This window comes from Schistocerca gregaria, chromosome 3 (assembly GCF_023897955.1).
Source record: "Schistocerca gregaria isolate iqSchGreg1 chromosome 3, iqSchGreg1.2, whole genome shotgun sequence".
In the NCBI taxonomy this organism is placed as follows: Eukaryota; Metazoa; Arthropoda; class Insecta; order Orthoptera; family Acrididae; genus Schistocerca; species Schistocerca gregaria.
Genome location: NC_064922.1, coordinates 218,455,822 through 218,481,021, shown reverse-complemented (window position 1 = coordinate 218,481,021; position 25,200 = coordinate 218,455,822). Strand labels below are relative to the sequence as shown.

At 40.9% G+C, this 25,200-nt stretch overlaps 1 protein-coding gene across 1 annotated transcript in view; it reads left to right on the top strand.

The window, feature by feature from the left end:
- The window catches only part of LOC126355317 (solute carrier family 22 member 7-like), a 159,636-nt gene that overhangs the window by 84,349 nt on the left and 50,087 nt on the right, over window positions 1–25,200 (top strand). The window contains 5 exon segments of the mRNA XM_050005610.1: window positions 4,324–4,525; window positions 4,528–4,582; window positions 6,610–6,849; window positions 17,445–17,602; window positions 22,960–23,128. Of these exon segments, the coding sequence (XP_049861567.1) occupies window positions 4,324–4,525; window positions 4,528–4,582; window positions 6,610–6,849; window positions 17,445–17,602; window positions 22,960–23,128 (824 nt within the window).

Genomic DNA, 25,200 nt, shown 5'->3' with positions numbered 1-25,200 from the left:
TAAACAGTCACCTATTTGGGTGAGAACTTCCGAGAAAAAGCAACGTTCAATATAAAGACGTCTGGAAAAGGTGCACTATGTGGTACAGGGTTCTTCAATAAGCATCAAGAAACTATGTGGTGATTACTTTCATACTATGGTCTCCAGATGTGGCTCCATGGTGTAAGTTTACCTCAATAAAAAAATTGAGTATTCTGTATTTTAACTCGATATCTCGAAGTAGTCACGTTGCTATTATTCACCATCCACGGGATGTCTGAGAAATATGTGTGCCTCGTTTATCTTTGTCCAATTTAGAAATAAATAGTCCTTTTTCGATGTTCTTGTTTCTTAGCTGACGATAACCGTTTTTTGTATAATATTCCGGTGTCTTAGTGTTGTATTGTTTTACAATTCAAGAGATTGGTACTGTGAACGGACATTGATATTTGTGGACAGATTAGTGGCGTGTACGTCGCTGCTCAAATGTTTACAGATACTGAATACAATGAGAGAGATAAAGTGTGCATTTCGAGGCCACTTTTGCCAGACCCCACATTATAAAGCAGTTTTTCTTGATCTTCCGAATACCGATTTTATTTTAGGCAGTATCACACAATTAAATAATGTTTCTTGCGTGGTTACAGCAGGAATGAGGCGCCGCACTTAACGCTTATAGAACCGTACAGCTGTTCTCGACCGGGTTTCGTCAAATTAATTACGTTGAGCAGCGGCCCGCATTCCCACGGGGCTGGGATACGAACGTTAGCCTGCAAATTCCAGCAGTGCTCATGGTCTGGTGTCCAGACTGCCTTTGGCAGCGAGGCAGCTCGTAGTAGCTTTTTACGTTCAGGCTGTGAAGCATTCGAAGAAATGGTAGCTTTTACACTATTAGTACTCGCGTAGGTTACTTGTTGAACGAATAGCAATGGCTCCCACCTTACGTAAACCTTGAAGCAATTCGTGTTCTCTAATGATTTTCGAAACGGTGGTTTTCGAAATAGTCCAGAAGAATCTAAAAATGTGACTTAAGTTGCCCGAACCCTCATCCCATACCCCGCTCACACCCAATTACGGTTTTATAGCATATTGTTCATTACACTCGCCATTACCGCAGTACAAATATTTGGAACTACACAAATTATTTGCCGTAACTTTTCTTCCCTAAGTGGAGAACAAAGTAAACTTCTATGCGACCATGTCACAGTTATTAATACCACTGCGTGTGTGTCAGTCCACAAATGAAGGTACGTGGTCGCTATTTCAGACCCTAAAAGCACATATTTCTCATGAACGTGAACTGTAGAACATGTAGAATCACAATGCCCTTGTTCCGTATACGTTGAACGTTGCCACCGTTGACGACAGCGCTCCATTATATAAAGTATGTGTTAAGGATAATATATATGCTCCTAGTAATTCGTATATGTTTGAAACGACCGAAATGTTTTCGAATACGAGATAATACGCAAACGAGCTTGTAGTTAACTGCGAGCTAATGCCAAGCACGTTTTTATCTAGGTATTGCTGCTACTGTTTTTTGTCACTATTTGGAGATGAGCTCTCTTCACGGACCTCAACAGGTAAAATGGGTAAATAAACTTTTTTCTGAAGCAAATGGCAGAAGTGCGACTGCGTAGAGGAAGTTTGCCAACATATAAAAAACAACAAGGTTTTTGTAGTTAATCTAGGAAAGTTACTTTATGCCTTCCCATTTACATATTCAAAAGTTGCTCACATACTGATTAGTTGCATGAGCATCGTAAAATGTAAAATGATAGAAATAATACATAATGTATACTGTTAGAAAGAATACATTCTCTTTATACGTGTCTTACTACCCCATTATCCAGAAATAAAAGAAGTATACAAAGTTCAAAGAACGAATTTTCATTCTACAGAGTAGTGTGCGCTGATATGAAGCTTCCTGGAAGATTAAAAGTGTTTGCCGGATAGGGACTCGAACTCGAGACCTATTCCTTTTCGCAGGCAAGTGCTCTAGCATCTAAGCTACCCATCTGCAGAAAAGCTTCTGTGAAGATTGGAAGGTAGGAGAGGAGGTACTGCCGAAATTAAAGCAGTGGGGACAGCTCGTGAATCATGATTGGCTAGCTCAGATAGCAGATCAATTGCTCGCGAAAGCCAAGGTCCCTAGTTGGAGTCTCGGTCCGGGAGATAGTTTTAATCTGCCAGGAAGTTTAATGTAGCAAGTGTATGTGAAGCAACATATGTATTCCCGAAATACTTTCGCTTTCATCACCCAAAAGCATTGGTTCAGTATGAACAACGCTCTCTGGTGTATATGCTGACGAAAACATATTAAAGTGTTACATTCCCACGCAAGTTACTTAAAACTGCAGCGCCAAACTTCTTAAAATCTATTATACGTAACTGTAAACTCAAATACTACATATAAAGTTATCGCACTATCTGTATTAATAACTATAACGACATACTTAAATAATACGTATTTGTACAGTTTTACCTATTATCAGTTAATAAAAGAATTAAATTACCGGATATACAAGTGTAACAAACACAGTCAGCCATTGTGGTATATATGCAGCCTGGATCCAACATTTTGTGTTGAGGCTTTCTGCATGCTGACGACTACGAAGCTGATTTATATTTGCAAGTAGAACCTAAGTAACGCTACGTCTTCATCAGCATACACTCTTTCTTGTAAAAGCAGTATGCCATAGGTAAGACGATATGTGACAGTCACGAGTAAATATAAGCGGTAACATATTACGTGCATTAAACAACATTCGTTGATAGCAACGAATTGGAAATAAGTAATGACTTATGTTGGTGTAATTTCGTCTATATGAAATAATCTACACCTTAAGTATTTGTTGAAATACTAAGCACAAGAGAAATTTTGTTCCTTAATGAAGTTCTAGCAATTTGTTTTATTCGTTTACAAAGGTTTCGCAGTTTACTTTCACCGAGAGGTTCCGTGCTTTCACACTACAGAACTCACTACACCTGTTTCGGGGATTTGTTTCCCTATTTCGCATTCCCTAGCGTCATTTGTAGATTTTATTATTGTATTTATCGTAAGAGTTTCATGTATTACGTATTACGCTGATTATGGGCACCCACATTTCCGTTGATGTCTCAAGGAACTAAGATTGCGTAATTTTTTGCTTTATTACATTATCTTACTTTTGACCCCACACTAAGACCAGTGTCAAAATATCCGCGTGATTAGCTGATTACGTCCATTTCTGGCACGATATCTGCTCTTGTTATTTGGTTTCCTTATACTCTTTCTGTACTGGCACTATGAATCATATGAAAGAATTTCCATATTGTATTATGTAATATAAGTGTATTTTCTAGGACCATATACATCTAACTTTTTCCGCTAGCAAATTATGCGAAAATTGTAATAGGGAACTTTCTGTATTTAAATTTTTAAACTTACTGTTTTTTTTTTTTTAAATCCCGATATTCTTAACTAACTACTCATTAGTGGTATATTTTTCTGTACAGCCATCTGAAGTCTGGCGCTAGGTGCATGAAACCGGTAAAACAATATCATTTCTTCTGTACACCTGGTTGTATAGTTTTTCAACAAATAGAAACATAGTTGCTGATGATAAATACTAAACCTTAAGCACTGTATTCACAGTGTTTTGATAGTGCAGAGTCCTTGGAGGCACACTACACTTCTGCGTTTAATTGAAAGGAAAGTACAAGAAAGAACATTTTCAGTGTATCATGATGTAGTTTATGCCAGTTGACGCCACATGCTCAATAGTGCCATATAAGCTGTTTTCAATGAATCATGTGATTATGTGGCATTTTATTATGTGAGCTGTTGTGAAGATGTTGAACAAACAGCGTGTGAATGATAACTAAGTATGTAATGTACTTCAAATGCCCTCTCCCTTTGAATACAGGACACCCCAGGACTGAAACAGGCTGCAATAAATAAACATTTCTTACCAGGCCCTCGCGGTGAAGCTACAGTTTTTTTCCTCTTTTACTGATGCACGTTTGAACAATGATTTCCAAATACTTGAGTGAACTGTGTGACTAAAGGCACAGGAAGAAGACGGAACTCACTTTTATCTCAAAATTATCCAGTCATGTGTTATGTTGAAGGAAAATTTTATTTCAAATTACGAAATTAATTTTGGAAAAATCGTTGCTAATAAAAAGATTAGAGCGACCTTACCTCTCTCTGACTCTAGGTGGGCTCAGTACAGAATTTTCTCAACTTCTTTCTTCTCATGTTTTGAATGTTAATCACGAGATTCTGTAAATAATTCTTACTCTGATACAATAAACTAGGTCAAAGCAGTTACTATCTATAAGCTTGATATTTGCTTACAGGGAAACTGCGAGATTTCACATAACAGCGGAAACGCTAAAGTCTTGCCAGCGTTTGAAGAAGTGCTCGATTCCATTGGCTCGAGAGGAAAATTTCAGGGGAAGCTCAACATCGTCTTCAATATCGTCGGTCAGTGTATCAACTTAATAAGTGTATACGTTTTCTACCTCGCAATGCAGACTCCTGATCACTGGTGCCATGTTCCGGCAGAGAAAATACCAACCTGTCGCAGACGGAGTGGAAGAATTTCACAATCCCTAGGTTAGACATGTATATAAATAAACGTTTAGCAACTGATAAATGTATGTGTTTTGTATGTAATTCGTATTACGTGTCTCAAAATTACACTTTTCGTTTGACCAAAGGGTAGTACATTACGTGGAGTGTTGTTAGCGATCTTCACACAACAGTGGGCCCAATGGTTGGATCCACCATACAACATCGAGATGCAGTATTTCAGTAGCATTGCTCGAATAATGGTCTGTAAGAGTAATGTAGTCAATAATCATAGGTTGGCAGCACTGTTTGTACGAAGATTTTGTTGTATCCGAACGAACCTCTTCATACGTGGCACACTTGTTAACCTGATAGACACACATCCGGCAGTCAAGAAATAGAGATCTTGTACATCCAGAGTCAAGTTTTCCATTGCTTCTCCGAAAATGTGCACAAGAATGCAGAACGACTCTTTCAACAAACACTCAGTGCTTTCCTCGGTAATCCGAGTAAATATCTTTAAGACGAGATGTTCAGCCTTTAGACCTATTATATGTAGAAATGCTGAAGGTGAAATTTTGAACCGTATAGATAGTGTCAATATCCCTTTCCAATTAACTTGTTTCGTTAGCTTCACACATGATTGTCTATCATATGAAAATACAATACACACATACTGAAATGCGTTTGCTTTTCACCTCGAGACGTTCCATCGATACGTTAACACGGCGCTGTCCTTTCATATCCGCAAGTGCTATCACGTTGACACCTTGGTATCGATTACGTGCTCTCTTGCGGAATTCTTTGGCATGTCGAATGATGTCACATGTCTTACTCGGGGATATCTGACTTTCAGCAGCCAATTGAATGCTATCTGCAAGGATTCGTTTTGAACTTAGTGCGGTGTCGCCCCACAAGTCTGTCTTGCCTTTGTTCCCCTCAGTTATGTGGTCGGCAGAAAATTTCGCATCGTGTTGATGCATGCCTGTTGGTGATGTCAATACACGGTATTAATTTACGGAGAGCATTGAAAATGCAATCGCAAAAAGTCATGTAGGATAAAATAATTTTTCAGTGTTGTGTATACGCAACATAGAACTTCTACTTTTACTTGGCGTTCGCATTTAATATGGAACTTAGTTGTCAGTTCAGTGGTATGAGTAGCGCATAGATGTGGACTAGAATATCCATGTTTACTATAGCCATCCATGACCACACGATACAGTAAGCCCCAGGCTCAAGGTTACAAATCTTTTTTTTTTTTTTGACATCCTTGTTTTATGTATCCTATAAAGCAAACCAATTTCTTTCGTACTTGGTTTGAATCTTGATGTTTATTAATGGGAATTAATGTAGTTCTCCTTATTCCATAAGTGGTGAGGTTTTCCTAATTATCTTTTTACTATCAAATATGGTGCTTTTAAGCGAGTTTTCTGAAACTTTGTTCTTTTTTCCTGAAACCATGTGTTCATGTGAGCTGACTGTTTGTAACAGGCCATAGTACATTGTCATACTCTGTTTAATGGTACCACACCACACGAATATCTTGCACACTTCCCCACGTCACGGGTATTATTACATATTATGTTAGTTGTCACCGTTAATAGGAAAGTCATAACAAGATAGACTGGCGGTAAATGCAGCCAAATATACGCAGTAGGTCAGCTGTTAACAAATTTCTCACTGTGTGAAAAACATTTATAGCTCAATTAATTTGCGATACTCATGAATTTAGAGTTTTTTTATGTATGGTCGTAGTGAAAGTAAACAGAGCCTACCCCAATGTCTGTGACGTAACTGTGGGATGTATAATACAACATTAAACAAGTGTTATGGAATTCTGTGGACATTATTTTTGTAACACTCTGAACAACATTACAATCACAGTATGTCTGAGCAGGCCTTAATTGATTATATGTAGTTTTCTGTACTTATGTTTATCTGCTCATTGGTTAGGATTTCTTTTTACCTGTTTTTGCTACCATAATGCAAAAAAGTAAACGGCCTATACTTGTAATATTGTTATTTAAAATGTTATAACATTTGATACAAACGCTTCGCTTCTGACGCAGGGAAGAAGATTCCTTCAGCAAGTGCCTGATGTACAACCAAAGTGATGCCTTTGACTCGAGCAGTAAAAAACCCGTCCAGTGTCAGTACGGCTGGGATTATGACGACACGTGGTTCTCGCTGACGGTCCCTTCGCAGATGAACTGGGTTTGTGGCCACAGCCACGTAACAAATGACGTCTTGTTCTACGCACAGAATATCGGAGTGGCTCTGGGACTGCTCTTTGGGTACATAGGCGACATGTAAGTACTCACCGACTGTGCTTAGCGTGATACTGCAACCAGATTCTTCCCTTTATTCTTAGTGTCTTACCAAGCCAAAATATATCAGAAGATATCGCGTGCTAGATACTGAGATATTGTAAGTAAGCTGTTTAGATTTTTTTATTGGTAACGCCGCCACCACGTAGCGCTCTGTATAAAAATCACTGGCTGTACCATGCGCAGTCTGTGTTTAGTTTGCATTGTTGTCTGCCATTGTAGTGTTGGGCAGCGGCAGCTGGATGCTAACAGCGCGTAGCGTTGCGCAGTTGGAGGTGAGCCGCCAGCAGTGGTGGACGTGGGGAGAGAGATGGCGGAGTTTTGTAATTCCTAAGACTGGATGTCATGAACTATCATATATATTTTGACTATTAAGGTAAATACACTGTTTGTTCTCTATTAAAATCTTTCATTTGCTAACTATACCTATCAGTAGTTAGTGCCTTCCGTAGTTAGAATCTTTTATTTAGCTGGCAGTAGTGGTGCTCGCTGTATTGCAGTAGTTCGAGTAACGAAGATTTTTTTGTGAGGTAAGTGATTTGTGAAAGGTATAGGTTAATGTTAGTCAGGGCCATTCTTTTGTAGGGATTATTGAAAGTCAGATTGCGTTGCGCTAAAAATATTGTGTGTCAGTTTAAGCACAGTCGTGTATAAATTGTTCTCAGGGGACGTTTCATATAGACCAGTCTTGTATAAATTGTTCTAAGGGGACGTTTCAATATTAGTGAGTTAATGCTTCGGTATCTGCGCCTAGGTTATTTTAGTTGGATAATTCTAATTTTAGCTACTAAAGTAAATAGAAGTTTGGTGTATTGGAAAAATAAAAATCCGACATTTCGCAGATATTGGTGCACGAACAAGTGAAGTCCTGTACGTTATATGCACATTTTATAAGCCGAGAGAAAAGTTACAGTAATGGAACATAAACGTCGTGGTATAAGAGAGAAAATGCCATGAACGTTTTCGATTTTGATTCGATGTTGGGACCACAATGTCGTTCCATCGTTTTCGAAAATTGTGCCTCACATTAATTCTGCTGTCGCTAAACGGATCAAGAAATGCTCTGGATTATCTGTCATTCGTGACAGGATTTATTACAGTCTCTCACAGTTAGATTTGTTTCCAAAGGAGTTATTGCGCGTTCATTTTGTGATTCCTTCGTAATATTTGCCAATTTATTGCGATTGCCTGGATTCTGCTTCTCGGTCACATTCTGACTGGGAATACCGTGCTATAACTCTCTGGCATTATACTAAGTCTGAATGTTTCCGTGCCTCGGAATACAATATCACATACCGATGTTTCGTGATCAGTCTCACGGGCATGTTAGACGACGCAGCTTCATTCCTGCGAGGCAAAGGCTAAATTTTCCACACACACTCAAGATATCTCTCTGTGTTATAATTTTACGTTTCTAAGCTACCACCTGAACTGCCATGGGGATAAGAACAATGTTGTGCATTGACAAGAAGGTTTACATTCAAAATGTGGAGTTTTACTATCCGATCCAACGAATCGCAAACCGAGCGCTGACTTCACTGAAAGGAGACAAACATCCTTTTCGCGAAATTCTATCGAGTTCCGTAATCGTTCTTGTTCTATTCCAACTACATTGTTTGTCCTTCCGAAGATTCACAGGGAAGAGGTGCATCTTCGGTTTATTGTCAATGTCTTTGGAGCTGAGACATGTACCAACACGCGTTGCTACTCGGCTGAGCCCATTACTAGCTCGATGTGGCATCACATGAAGAATCATGCGGAATTTTTATGTCGATTACAGGGATTGCCTTTGAATGACTCTGATATTGAAAATCTGATGTGCTCTTACACTCTGCTCGCTCACCTCTCTTGACGTTTAAATCAAGCTGGATTTATCCTTCAGCTAACGAAGCTATTTCGATATGTGTAGTCCTCACATTTTATTTGATTAACAGTTCTATGAAGCAAAAACAAATCTGTCTACAAAAGATATTGAGAAACTGGCCATAGAGTCATTTGCATTCAGTCATGTGTGCTTCATCGTATAAGTATACACTTTTGTCGCTTGACCTCACGGAAATGAGGATTTAAGCAGCTCCTTATAATATCTTGATCCTATCCACTCGAATATTTATTTCACGGTGGAGGTGTAAAAATAATGGCTGCCTTCTATTCCTTGATGTATTAGAGACGATAAAAGTTGATGGTGCATTGGGACACGCCGTCAACAGCAGTATAATTTATGTTGATTTGTACTTTCATGCAGCCAAGTTTCAGTATTCCACTCGGCGAGGAGTGGTACTTCCTACATAGCTTCGTAGGAAACGCATCATCACAGACACGGTAAGATTATGCACAGTGTCTGATCATTCGAAAGAACAGACACCACATAAATCCAGCAGCTATGAACAACTACATGTAAATTGAAGGGGGATCATTGCTATCAACTGTAGCAGGACATTAAGCGGAATCAGCGGCGAAAAACGAAGATGTGTACTGCTCCGGGATTCGAGCACGGGATCTCAGGCTTACCAGGCAAGTGCGGCAACCACTGTGCTATCCGGGACACAGTGCTATCGCAACTGCACAGACTATCTCGGTAAGCTTCGCGGGCGATCCACACTCCAATCTAAAACAGTAATCCCCCTTCAATCTACATGTGTTTCATAGCTGCTGGATTTACGTCGAGTCTGTTCTTCAGAAGGAACGACACTGTGCATTGAAATAATTGATAAGCCTAACTGGGCCCCACGGAATCAATGACCAAACGTTCTGTTAGTTTCTCAGCCTGGAAAGACTACCGCAGCACCCTGGACCCATCAGGATTGTGTTTCGCCACCTTACAAGCCTGCCACTGGCCTACCATCTTCACACACTACGGTACAGCAGATTGGACTTGTATGTAACTCAGGTCCTAGACTGGTGTACCTGGACTCCCTCTTCAGAGACTCGATTGCCCAAAATATAAATGTCTTGCTGTAGAAAGTCAACATTTGACGGTGTGGCACCACCGTGCTAGTTCACAAATTTAAGGCTTGGCTGTCAGATCTGTCAGATCTGTCAGATGGTGCACGAGTACCTCCCGCAAGTGTTGCAGACGTTTGCGTGACAACTTGCTATGTATTAATCTGCCATCAAGAAAGCTGTAGACTTATTTGAAAGTAATGTTCCCGAGTACATAATCAGGTAAAGTAGACAGCACCACCGCTCCCGTGGATAAGCCTAATGCTACCCAACTGAATTCATATGGCATAGGCCATAATCGCACGGGATCTTTTGGCTAATGTGATTTGGTAGTACTCTTGATTGAGATCCAGTACTGTGAAATACTAACACAACGCAAACCAGGAAAACGTATTATGTAAGTCTGCGAGAGAAACAGACTCCATAACTACCTTTGGATTTAGCGTTTGGTAATCTATGCGTAAAACCAGCCTACGATCACCCTCATTATTCTTAGCAACCAAAATATCGGGGATGCCAACGGAGATGTCACCTACTGGATTAACCCGTCCAGTAACTTCGGTCTATCAGTGCCGACAAGACCTACATTTTAGGTTGAAAAAATGTATAGGGTGATTGCCTAACATGTACCTGATGCGAGAGTTGGATACGATACTATATCCAGTTGGTGAACCATACCTTATTAGTTAATATCACAAGAAACTGCAGCAAAACTATAGCAAGTCATTTTCGTCGTTTGGAAACAGATGTCCTACTTTAAACTCACCAGAGCCAAAATCTAACCTGCCCCCCCCCCCCCCCCCTCTGACAACCATGCATGCTTGTCTAATACACACACCAAATAAAGTTTTGCATCAGCACAGTTCCGAGTGTTCCAAAACAGGTAGATACAGATCAACATAAACGTAATTTTTGCCCATCTTATTGCTCAGGAAGACCACACTTCGCATGCTGTAACACCATACAGCAACACCTACAGAAGTGGTGGTCTAGGTTGTTGTACACACCGGTACCTCTAATACCCAGAAGCACTACCTGTTGCATTGATGCATGCCTGTATTTGTCTTGGCATACTACCCACAAGTTCATCAAGGCACTGTCGGTCCAGATTGTCCCACTCCTCCACGGCTATTCGGCGTGGATTCCTCAGAGTGGTTGGTGGGTCACTTGGTCCATAAACAACCCTTCTCAACCTATCCCAGGCATGTTCGACAGGGTTAATGTCTAGAAAAATTGCTGGCCACCTCTAGTCGAGCGATGTCGTTATCTTGAAGGAAGTCATTCACAAAGTGCGGCCGATGGGAGCACTAACTGCAGTCCATGAAGACGAATGTCTCGCCAATAAGCTGCCAATATGTTTGCACCATTGGTTGAAGGATGGAATTCACGTATCGTACAACCCTTACCGCACCTTCCATGCCTACCAGAGGCGTACGTCGGCACCATATAGTACCAACCCAAAACATCAGGGAACCTCCACCTTGCTACAATCGTTGGACAGTGTCTAATGCGTTTAACCTGACCGAATTTTCTCCAGACACGTCTCCGACTAATGTGTGGTTGAAGGTAATATAGGCATATGCAACACTAGTCGGTGAAGGGAACGTGATGACAATACTGAGCGGTCCATTCGGCATATTGTTGGGCCCATGTTTACCGCTCTGCATGGCGTCATGGATGCAAAGAGGGGCCGCGCCATGGACGTAGGGAGTGAAGTTGCGCATCATGCAGACTATTGCGCACAGATTGGGTCGTCACAGGACGTCCTGTGGCTGCACGAAAGGCATCTGTCGACATGGTGGCGTTGCTATCAGGATTCCTCCGGTCCATAATGCGCAGGTAGCGGTCCTATACTGCAGTAATATGCCTTGGGCGTCCTGAGCGATGCTTGTCATCGAGAATTCCTGTCTCTCTGTATCTCCTCCATGTCCGAACAACATTGCTTTTGTTCACTCCAAGGCGCCTAGACAGTTGCTGAGAGCACTTCCTGGCATGAATTTCGGTAATGGTAAGGTTAGTGTTTTTTAACGTCCTGTCGACAACATGGTCTTTAGAGACGGAGCGCAAGCTCGGGTTAGGGAAGGATGGGGAAGGAAATCGGACGTGCCCTTTTTAAAGGAACCATCCCGGCATTTGCCTGAAACGATTTAGGGAAATAAAGGAAAACCTAAATCAGGGTGGCTGGAGACGTGATTGAACCGTCGTCCTCCCGACTTTCGGTAATAACCGTGTAGACATGGTTGTACTACAGACAACAAGAGCCATGGAATAACTGGAACTGATCGGCTGTAGGAACCAATCCGTCTAATAGGAACTGCTCATGCATCTTTCTATTTGTCTTTTAGCGGGTTTAGTGACATCTCTGAACTGTCAAAGGGACTGTGTCTATGATACAGTATCCACAATCAATTTCCGTCTTCATGAGTTCTGGGAACAAGGGTAATTCAAAACTTTTTATGATGTGTGACGGCCGAAAGCCAAAACAAAATATCCCTCCAAAATAATCTAAAATTAACTGTCTTTTCAATGAAATTACACCGAAGGAAAAGTTCAATATTCCGACGCTTCACCACAAAGATATCAATTGGCCACGAAAATTCATCAATTCTAGATTGACTCTCAACAATGTCACCCAGGGAACAATGTGGCCTTTCAAAGTTCTACAGCTCATAAACAGAAGTTTAATGTGAGAAAATTTAAATTTATGTCGATGCCGCGAATCCCACTCATGACTAAACAAGGAGATGCAGCTACCCGAGTTCAAGCGGGTGCAATGTTTACAGAAACCCAAGGCAGTGACACACTTGTTCCTACTCTCGGTCCATTAGAATCACATGGGAAGGTGGTCGGCCGACGTCCAGCCCGTCTGCTCTGGAGTCGGCTATTCGAATGTTTCGTTCGGAGCACTGTTAGGCGAAATGACTCGGCACGCCACAACGATAATTACTTTCCTTAACGCCAATAATGTTTATAATGAAACCTTGTCCTTCGTCGGATCGAACCGACGGCTGCACCTCGCACTCTCCCATTTGATCAGCCTGTTTTAACCCCTGCCACATTGCTTACCAACTGACATAACTAGCTATATTTATGACACTTATCTGAAAAATGGTGCAGGAATGGTCCACCGGTTTTACCACTTTTAAGTTGGTCAAAACCACCTTCGATTCCGGCAAGTTCACATCAAATGAAAATAGTTCCCTTACATACGTCGCGGACATAATCAATCAATGACTGTTGTAGGTGTTGCACACAAAACAAATACTGATTTATTATATCACCTTTGTCTCCTACTGACACCCGCTCTCCCGGAATTCTGGCGTGCAAGTCCCAGAGTCATTCTCGCTCCTTCAGAGCGATGCTCAACATCTCAGCCAAGGTTTCGTAGCACAGCGGATTCAAAGTGGTAAAATGACTGCCTGAGGGACCTCAAATACGGTAGCCTACTTTTGCAAGTCCACAGTAAACCAAAACATTCTTGTTTGTAGCAGCAAAGTGTCAATAGAGAGTTAATCTTCTCCCTTTAAAACCCTCATATGGGTATCAGGTAGCTTAGAAAAGTGGTACAACAGATTATATGAACTGCTACGCCTTGCACCTACATAATTACAAATGTTTTTTTTAATGCCAGAGTACTTCCCGCTCTACTCACTCCTCGCTTTATGCGACTTTAAGACATTTAACTTAAACTGCAGCGGCGTTGCGTAGGACCGCAACTCACACTCGAATTCTCTTTTGAATAATTGACTATCAAATTCAAATCCTCAACACGAGTAAACTAAAGAGCAATCTGAGCCTCAGACCGGTGGACCTGTATGAAAGTGTATTCAAGAAAGCCTGAAAGGAAATCAACGCTGTGTACAATAGGAGCACTCACTTGAGCAATTCAGGCGACTGACACCTGTATTTAACACTACGCTGCTATGCGCAGCCGTGCTGACAGATGAGTGACCTTCCTCCCCAGATTGCCAAGAATATGACGTTTATTGCATAGCTGCAACTTTCTCAGACAGCTCACTTCCAGTACGGCTCAATCTTCGTGCTAATGCCAAGTACATCTGAAAACATAAAGCAAGGATAGATTCTGACAAAATACAAAATACTATTATAACGTTGCTAGGAGGATATTACTGGCAACAGTCAAAACACGAAGAGGGCTCAGTTCAAGATGAATAGCCACCACCTACAAGGGCTACCACTCTCTGCTATCATTTTGATACACGGCTTACGTGCCCGGTTGCCCTGAGATCAGACGAACTGGGCCAAAAGTCTACTGAACTTCATTCGTGGTACCAACCAATTGTAAAATACATTTACTGGACATATATCAATCAAATCAATTTATTTACTAGGTTTCCCTCCACAATGATTATATGGAAGGTGCAATAACGATCTCAAATATGGGTTAATGGAAGTGTCTTTCACATTAAATCACCTAACCAATGCTTTGATTATTCTAAAGATTAATTCTTGCATGAGCAGCTAGTATTCTTAACATCTGCTTATGGAAACAAGCATTGCAAACGTTACTAGACAAAACAGGTCGTCGAACATAGCAAGAATAAAAAAATATGTACAAAAGTAATCTCTTGTTGCCGCTGAGCCACTCAATGGCTAGTAATATGCGCTGACGCCGCTCAGACTTTCGGTGTGACTTGCAGACAGTCAACACCAATACACAGGCCCCGCCTCTCTGAGACATAAATATCAACAGATCACATACATGAACATTAACAGCCATTAAAGAAACAGTCCCAGGGCTCAGTTACCTTTAAGTGACAAGCAATGAAACCAAAAGGTCGCCAGACTTTTCTAAGCCGACGTCTGTTACAAAACAATTATTTACAACCCAACGAAATATGTGGAATATATTTACAACAAACAAGGTTAGGAACCTAAACATTATGGGATCCCGCAAAGACAGAATTAACATAACGCTCACACATGATAAAGTAAAACACAGTAATGACTATCGAAAATGTAATAACTTACTAAACAAAGGTCGTTTTAAAGATCAACGCCAAATGCATACAACCTAATCTAATGTAAACTAAATCACAAACAACGTGAGATCAGAGAATTAATAACGAAATTAAGCTTGTGAAAGAAGCTGTTCGTATCGCAAATATTTCAATGTGAAGTAGCATAATTGTATCTACGGCTACTAGATGGTGCGCTTGTTGCAGTACCATCTTCACCTGGGCGCATTTGTTAACGCGAGCACCACGGTCCACTTTGCAACCTGCACCACGCAAGTAACGAGCAGGCCTTAGTGGCCCGCCATCACAGTTTTCTTTATCTTAAACATCTTTGTGACGAATGCCCTTTTGTCATATTTATTATTTTATAAATGACATGTAAGTATGGTCACTGTTGACGATGATTCCGTACATATACCCTATCATACGTTTTTAGTCATTATTCTGTGACCATGTTATAGAATATAGACCATTCTTCGTTTTAAATTCTGGAGAAGACGCTCCTAGCAGTGTTGAAACCAGGTTAATTTGTTAAAAATAGTGGTCGAGTGCTGTTTTTCTTTCAGTTGTAACTATTCACGCTCCCTGAACGTGCAGCCATGTACAAAACTACGGTGCAAGCGTTTGGTGATTTACCCTGTGTAACAGTGTATGGATGCTATATTGCAAGTAACTGTCGCACTGCAAATTGTTACACGTAACGTTACACGAAATATAGATTTACAAACAACTGGATGTGGCCCTTATAATGTGGTTTTGTGGTCGACATTAATATTCTTAGATACTGCAAAGGTACGTAAAAATAGTGGGGGTAACCTCATCAACAACACTACTCAGCACACAAAACGTAGTGTAAACGATGTGCGCTTAACTATACTTACTTCGTGTAACTGAATTATAACTGGAAATATCAATAACTACATATAAGGCTCCATGTATAATTAATTGGCTTTGCGTAATTTGCGCTATCTTCTCAAGTTCATCACAGGGTAAGTGGCATAATGCCCAGAGAAGGATCTTCAGTTCTTTAGAATGAGTGTATTGAATATTTCGGTTCTCACTCTTCTGAACGTTCTTTCATGAAAATTGGTTTGTATTCATTTTGCAGCTGGTACGTACAGTACTGTTTTATCCATGCAAGAATGACCATGTCAGGAACCAGCTATGGAACCGGAAAAAATATCCAGGAGACCTTAATTTACTCGTGAAACGAGAACTGTTGTACTTGAACCACTGATTGAGACAAACATAGTTTTACAATAAGCGCTTCATGCCAAATTGTGGGTTATGAAGTGTTTTCTAAACTGCTTTATAGTTAAATGACGCTGAACTTACGTAACAATTTTCCAATCAACAGATGCGAGAAGTTAATTAATATACGCCTGATCGTCCATAGATCGCAGTACATTATATACACTACTTTAGAATTTTTCTTCAGGGACAGTGAGAACACAGAACGGTAATTATTTCTGACGGTTTCGTATGTTTTTTAGAAATTAAAAAAATTGAGAGAAGTGGTGATTCATGTAATATTCTTGCATGAACAGTTGAAATATGACATGTTACTAAAAAGGCACACTCGAATATCTTACCTACAAATTGTCATGATGTTAGCGATCAACCTTTGTGTGTGCGGTCACCGAGATATTTCACTGATGAAGCAAAGTTTAAAGGGTGACGGAATGATCCTCTGCTACGAAATTATTGACACTTGTTGTAAAGAGAAATTCCTTCGACACACTGCTAGAGCCAGTCAGCCCGTAGGCGTTTAACAGTCGCTTCTCCTTTTGCAACATATGCGTAGTAAATATGATAGTCTATATTGTATTGTGTACTGCGATTTTACTCAGGTAAACATCGTTTGATAATGCTAAATACTTGGAAATAGCCAACTGAACAAGGTGCTTTTAGTTTTTGAAAGTTTTATTTATGACAAACTTTTGTATAATGCGCTACATTTTATCCGCTAACATGAAAATTTAGCGAGGTGTTCCAACCCAAAATGAACACGCTTCGTAAGAAAATTTTTGAAGACCTCAGTATGTCAGCAAGGTCTATCGAAACCAGTTGTAAATTAGGATATATTTATAGGACCTTGGCTTTAGAACGTTTTCACTAGCTAGAAGTAAGAATATTTTCACGTTGTGCGACCCTAAAGACATGAATAGATGACATTATTTACTAAAATTTTAAAAAATTAACTTGATCACATTGAACGATTAGGGGTGATCTGTAAATATTTAATTTCAAGGAGGACAATTTCTCAGCCAAGATCGCATTTGTAAGACCATTATTTACGGTGATCGGTTTCGATAAACAGGGTTACCAACAACTAATCAAAGTACAGGTTACTCCATGTGCCCAGTTTCAGCAAGTGTATTAACTCGAACAGAGATCAGTTGGCGGTAACGGTGTTGCCGAAACCGATCATCGTAAATAAGGGTTTTACGTTATATTGGCTCAGAAGTTTACTGCCTTCAAGTTTTAAAAATGTATAGCGCACTGTTATCAATTTACACTGTGCAAATGTGACCTGCGGAAAACCAGGAAAATCATGGTTATTGTAAAATATTATAGCAGAACTCAGTATCAGCAGAATCCACCCACCTGACAATCCTGCATTACACATCGACTTTATTCTTATTCTCGCTATAGGTACGGCCGACGGCCCCAGCAGTTCCTGTGCGTGGCGGCCCACGTTATCAGCAGGCCGTTGCTGGTCCTTACTCCACACGTACTTCCGCTGTCCATCCTGGAGAGGTCCCTTATATCGGGTGCTGCGGGGCCTATGATTGAATCAGCTTTGTCTCTTGGTGAGTGCACCGTGGGGATCGTATACCACCACACGTATTGCGCTTTTTCTAATTTTTGGATTATTTTTACTTCATTATTACCTGTGACCGCATGTCTCGTGTTGTAACGACAGTAACGTAGCAAAATCTGTTTAAATTGCACGTAGTCGTTAGAAATAATTCTTATTCGCCGACAGTCTTTCGTGGGTTATCGTTGGTGTCCTAGTTGTGGATGCACTGGGCATAAGATTTCCAGTCGCCCGGTAATAGCCATGATATGTGGGCACATGGAAATGTGTAAAGTGGCATGCTGGTACACGTACTTATTTTATGAGAAATAGTGTTAGATAGTAGGCGATCCATTAGTGTCATGGCTTTTGTCTCAGCAGAGGTTTCAGGGTGAAATAATTTATGGCACTCAGTGAAGGAAGCAAAAGAAAATTTCGGAGTCGGTATTAATATCCAAGGAGAAGAAATAAAAACTTTGAGGTTCGCCGATGACTTTGTAATTCTGTCAGAGACAGCAAAGGACTTGGAAGAGCAGTGGAACGGAATGGATAGTGTCTTGAAAGGAGAATATAAAATGAACGATAACAAAAGCAAAACGAGAATAATGGAATGTAATCGAATTAAGTCGGGTGATGCTGAGGGAATTAGATTAGGAAAGGAGACACTTAATGTATTAAACGAGTTTTGATATTTGAGGAGCAAAATAACGGATGATGGTCGAAGTAGAGAGGATATAAAATGTAGACTGGCAATGGCAAGGAAAGCCTTTCTGAAGAAGAGAAATTTGTTAACATCGAGTATAGATTTAAGTGTCAGGAAGTCGTTTCTGAAAGTATTTGTATGGAGTGTAGCCATGTATGGAAGTGAAACATTGACGATAACTAGTTAGGACAAGAAGCGAAAAGAAGCTTTCGAAATGTAGTACTATAGAAAAATACTGAAGATTAGATGGGTAGATCATATAACTAATGAGGAGGCATTGAATAAGATTGGGGAGAAGAGACGTTTGTGGCACAATTTGACTAGGAGAACGGATCGGTTAGTAGGACATGTTCTGAGGCATCAAGCGATCACCAATTTAGTATTAGAGGGAAGCGTGGAGGATAAAAATCGTAGAGGGAGATCAAGATATGAATACACTAAACAAATTCAGAGGGGTGTAGGTTGCAGTAGCTACTGGGAGATGAAGAAGCTTGCATAGGATAGAGTAGCGTAGAGAGCTACATCAAACCCGTCTCAGGACTGAAGACCACAATAACAACACAGACATTTTTCATTTTATGTATTTTCAGTGCTTGTTATTAGTGTAACAAGTGAGAGAGTTTGTTACCATTAATTGGCTTCTTCCATTTACAGCCGTCACCGGCCGTACGGTCCTCCGATCGTAGCTATGGTGTGCCCAGTAGCCCTTACTTCTGAAATAACTGTAACCAGGTGCGGGATATTACAAGCCATAACCGAGGAAAGGATAAAAGTAGGGTTACAATAAGATAAAAGAAGGTTATTGTGGCTGGGTCATTCGAAATGGGGAGTTAAAGAATTGGTACGTGGAGGAACTGCGATAAGACGAACAATTTTTAGAGTCTGGTGTCAAGTGATCTGACAGTGGATTTTAAACTTTCTTGTTAATGGAGTGGAAGTATTTTTTTGTAATCACGATGATGTAAATAAATATTAGAACATGATGATGTACATAGCCATTTGACGGTGGTAGGGAAATTTTCCTTTCAGCAACCTTAACTGATTAGTCGTGTATCAAATACCTACAAACACTGAACAATTTACTATGTTTGTTTCCCCTTTGAGCTGTGAAACCTTTCTTGAAATGCCCCTGTGTCGATCGTGAAGATCGTGAATATTGTCCTGCTATACGTTTTTTGACCCTTGCTCGAACTGTGCCCCTAGTTCTGTAAGAGTTTTTGGTTGACAAGTCACACGAATCACTTCTCGTCCCATCGGATCCCACAGGAATTCGACTGGAAATGGTGCTCGTTAGGGAAGTTGCTGCATATCTTGCAGAACACGTTGAATTTCAAGACCTGCTGCAGTAACGGCAAAAAAAAAGCCTACCAACATTCTGCACGTAATGAATTGAGTGCTAGTTAGCGTACCCGCCAGAAACACCGAGTACGAAAGAAAGTTGCACTGGGCTTGGGTTGGAGTCAGTGTGTTTTGGACGAATGCATCGTACGGGACAGTGCTCACCAGGTCTATGTCGTACGCGCAAACGACCATTGTTTGTTGGCACGCAGAATCTGCTTTCATCGCTGAAGATCACGGAGCTTCATTCCATCTTCCACGTGATCCCTGGACGCCATCAGTCCTGCCGGGAGATGGGGCGGAGGTGTCCAAGCAATAGTCTCACTGCTAACAATCGGCTCGCAACAGTTCGTGTTGACACTTCTGGGGCCAGAAGACCTCAATCTGTCCTGTGGTAGCTCTACGATCTGCCATTGCTGCCCTTACTGTATGACGATCCTGGCAAGCATCTGTGCTGCATGGGTATGTGAATGTTCACGTGACCACTAATACCAGCATCGTTACGCAACTGACGCAGCGCGTCCAACTTGTGTGACAATTCTCACCATCCCATCACTTGGAAGGCCACAGTTTAATCCCTTTCAAGCTCGCACAGTTGGCTGCAGGAAGTAAGAGTGCGCCTCCGTGTAATGGCCTACTCACTTCATACGTTTGCTCCACAGTGAATCTCCGGGCTTGTTCTCACCCATTGAAAGATGGACATAGGTACCTACACGACGACGTTACCTATTGTTGTTGTTGTTGTTGTTGTTATTGTCTTCTGTCCTGAGACTGGTATGATGCAGCTCTCCTTGTTACACTATTTTGTGCAGCTTCTTCATCTCCCAGTACTTACTGCAACCTAATTCCTACTGAATCTGCTTAGTGAAGTCATCTCTTGGTTTCCCTCTACGATTTTTACCCCCCACGCTGCCCTCTAATGCTAAATTTGTGATTCCCTGATGGCCCAGAACATGTCCCACCAACCGGTCCCTTCTTCTTGTCAAATTGCGCCACAAACTCCTCTTCTCCCCAATTCTATTCAATACCTCCTCATTAGTTATGTGATCTACCCATCTTATTTTGAGCATTCTTCTGTAGCACCACATTTCGAAAGCTTCTATTCTCTTCTTGTCCAAACTATTTACCGTCCATGTTGCAATTCCATACATGGCTACACTCCATACAAACACTTTCAGAAACGACTTCCTGACACTTAAATCTATACTCTACGCTAACAAAGTTCCCTTCTTCAGAAACGCTTTCCTTGCCATTGCCCAAATAGTAAAACTCCTTCACTACTTTCAGTGTCTCATCTCTTAATCTAATTCCCTCAGCAACACCCGACGTAATTCGACTACATTCCATTATCCTCATTTTTCTTTTGTTGATGTTCATATTATATCCTCCTTTCAAGACACTGTCCATTCCGTTCGATTGCTCTTCAAAGTCCTTTCCTCTCTCTGACAGAATTACAATTACCTATTGGTGGATGATATTGAAACAAATACCACTACATCTACTTTCCCCTCGGCGATGGATCGAAATCGACAACTGACGTATTCTTCCCAAGTGTACTAACATATACTGCTCGTGCCCCCTCCTCTTTGTGTTGGAGAGCATATTGCTCTAATTTTACGGGAGGTCTTTCTTATTCCACTCTCGTACGCATGAGGGACAGTACGGCTATCAATACGGTTCTCTTTTCTCCTTTCTCACCTTCAATACTCTTCAGTCTCATAGGAGAATAGACGAAAATCAGAAGATCGAGTAAAAGAAAGAATTGGAAATTTATGGTAAGATATTATGAGACCCTGCTGAAGTCATCGATCCCTTAGCTTACACACTATTCAGTCTAACTGACGCTAAGGACAACACACACACTCGAATCTCCGACGGAGGGGGCTGAAAGTAAGAATAAAATGTAATGCGAGAAAATATGATTTAATAGACCTGCTGATGAACCTGCTGGCTTCTGTGAAATTGAGGACCTTTTGAGTGGAACATACCGGCTTATAGAGCCATAATGAAGAGTCAGAGTAAATAACTGAAACACGAAATTAGTGCGAACTAGGATAAACGCTGTTAGCGATAAACTTCGCTTCAAAATCAGGGATCACGTTGCAGGTAGTTGTGGAGATTTTGCTGCCTATCATTCATAATAAAGCATAACGAACGAACGATGGTGGTCACAAATATCAGAATAGCTATATGAAGGAGAGAATTCCCCTCCAGAAGGCATCTATCAGTATCAACAACAGGCTTTAATATGTGAAAAAAAATTTCTGAGCATGTATATCTCAAACGCAGAATTTTATGGTAGTGCATCGTCATCTGTATGTCCGCCTCGATAGCTGAGTGGTCAGTGGGGCACAGTGTCATGCGTGGGGCCTGGGCTTGATTCTCGGTTGTGTTTTCTCCGCTCTGGGCCTGGGTGTTTCCTTGTTTTCACCATCATCTCATCCTCATCGACACGCAGGTCGTCGAAGTGGTGTCAGCTAAAGAGACTTGCTCCTAGCAACCGGTCTACCCGACTGGGGACTCCCGCCACATGACATTTAATTTTCTCATTTGTAGGAAAATTGGAATGAAGCAGATGATATGTTACAGGAAAGTGCTCTCCGGACGCCTTTGATAAACACGCAGCAGTTAATTTCTATGTGAAGGATGATAGGACGTGTGTTACTATATAAGTGAACAATTCCTATTCCGCTACAGGCCCCAGTCATTCAGGTTACCTTGAACGTGACTCTGGATATTTATTTCTACATTCTCTGCGACCATGTTTCACATTAACGTTTTAATTCTGTTCGACCATGTTTTACATTAACGTTTTACACTTTCGTTTTGATTATATTGGTAACACTCCGTGCGTCTAAAGCTGCACCCATATTCTCCTAGTTTGACGAACTATCGGGTGGGATAAAAGAAGCAACACACATTTTGAAATCGTTTGCGCATGGAGATGACAGGGACTACTTGGAACAGCAGGTGACACGTGATAATCATGGTCCTCGTACTTTGGGTGACCTACGGCAGTAGTGTGTGACTTCAGATAGATATGGCTTGTCTGAAGAAACTTAACTCGTTTCTAAGCCGAACTGAAGCGAGTGCAGTACGAGAGGTGGTTTTAGTCGGTAGTGCCTTTTTGTGGGGGTGCACAGCTCTTTGGGAGTTAAGCTTAATAAGTACGAATACGTACGCAATATTGATATCTGTGGCCTTACGTAGTTACCAGATATTTCTGTCCATGTGATTTTGTTGAAACCTAAGATTCATTGTGATGCTGATACTTAAGCAGTTGATATCGGATATAGATAAAAACTGATTAAGTACCTTTTCTGCTTTAGGTCTGGAACTGACGGACATCAGGCATCGGACGACGGTGAACTATTTCTCGAGCAGTAGCCTGGGGCTTGGCATCATGGCTTCCGCCTTCTTAGCCTGGCCCCTGCGCAACTGGAATTACTTTGTGTCTTGTTCTGCAGCGTTCTGCTTAGCGCTGTTTTTATTTTTCAGGTAATGTGGAGCGTAAAGGAAACCATTTACTTATTCCTGATTCGTATGATGATGAATATTTGGGGGATTACGTCGGTTTAGGATTATTTCCTTAATAATAATGTTTCCACTCTCTATTTTAATATCACATTCTTTTACGATTCTTCAAGTGCGAAACATTTGTTATATGTGATAATTCTTCATTGTACTTTTAATAAATCTGTAAGCTGCAGTGCATTGATACTTAAGAAAATCTTCATATCCTGTTTCGGCTGCAGCTACTTTGTGTTCCCTTATTCGTCAACTTCGCCTGTATAAATTCTATACTTTGTACTTGGCTATATATGTGTTATTCTTGTATCTGAAATTGTCATGATCTGTTGTCAGTGTTAAATTTTTGTGGTATACAATGAAGACTCGGTTTGATGTGTATACGTGGAAGCAGTACCATGAACTCAGCTTCCATTACCGAATGGGATTTTTTTTCTGATGTGCAGAATCACAGTCTTCGTATCTCCTAGTGCCAACCCAGTTTTCGTGGCTAAAACGGAAAGTTTTACAATGTTGCTTAAATGGCTATTATTAATACATCTGATGACGTTCTGTAGCATGACGCCAACACACCATTTACCTATAAAACACCTCCCCTTTCAATTGCAAAACTGCAAAATGAAACTGTTGAGAGGCTTTAGACTTGAGGAAAACTGTTCTGAGTCTAATTATACATTACTTTCTTTCGCTTTCTTTAAATTCACTGGGTAACCGTCATTGCTGGGTATGTATCAGTGCACTGCCCCATTACTACATCTCCTGTTCTCCGTCTCTCTGTCGATCTCCTTCTTTCCCTCTCTCTGTCCATCTACTCCTCCTCTCTTTGTCCATCTCCTCCTCTTCCTTTCCTCCGTCCATCTGCTTCCTCTTCTACTTCTCTGTTCTTATGCTTCCTCCCGCTTTTTTCCCATCTCCTGCTTCTCATTCTCCTGTCCATTTTTTCTTCCCATTTCTCTATGTCCATCTTATCTTTCCTTTCTGTATCCATCTCCGCTTTTCCCCTCTGTCTGGCTCCCTCTCTTTACTTTCTGCCCATTTCCCTCTCCCCTTTCCCAAGTCCACGACCTCCTCCTCCTACTTGTGTCCATCTTATCTTCACTCTTCCTTCTACCCACTTTCACCCCATTCCAATAGGAGCTTGGTGGTTGTTACACCGAAATTATTTATTTCCAATTGATTAGTAGTATGTGTACCAAGATTGCCTGAAGTCGATCCAGTACTTTAGGAGGAGAAATTTATCCTGCTCTTTCCCTCGTACAGTTATGTCACATATACTTCCAAAGTATTTAACGTGTATCAATTATATTTGTGGAAGTTATTTACCTATATCTCTAGCGAATATCGTTCTGCAGTATCTTTTCCACGGAGCTCCTTGTTTACGATGTCACATCTCCTGAACTGCTTGTCGTAGAGTGATATAGTATTGCACGTACATCCATTTGCGTACCTGTATACAGTCTGAGAAACGCTTTGCGGTTAGAATCAGCAGTAAGGAAGTAATAAATTAAAACGTCATGCATGATCCAGCAGTCTTTTTTATTAAAAGCAGTGTTTATGACATCGTATCTCCTGAACAATGTATTATAAAATGAAATACTTTCGTAATTAAATTAAGTGGTACATGTGAACACTTCATGCCATATCTGTTGCAATAAGTCTGAAGCAAAAAAGAAGAAAAGAGTGAAACGCCATATGTGATGCAGCAGTTTTACTGCATGAACAGAGAAAATGTAACAAGCAATAAGCTTTTTCCCTTTCATCATTTTCTGTACCTCTCTCTCTCTCTCTCTCTCTCTCTGTGTGTGTGTGTGTGTGTGTGTGTGTGTGTGTGTGTGTGTGTGTGTGTTTGTGTGTGTGTGCGGTGGGGGGTGGAGAGGGGCGGGGGACGGAGGAGGGAAAGATTTCAGCAACAATTTCATCAATTAATATTAATTTTAATAATCAACAGTCTAAGTTGCACCGTTTACCTAAAACACTGGCCGTTAAAATTGCTACACCACGAAGATGACGTGCCACAGACGCGAAATTTAACCGACAAGAGG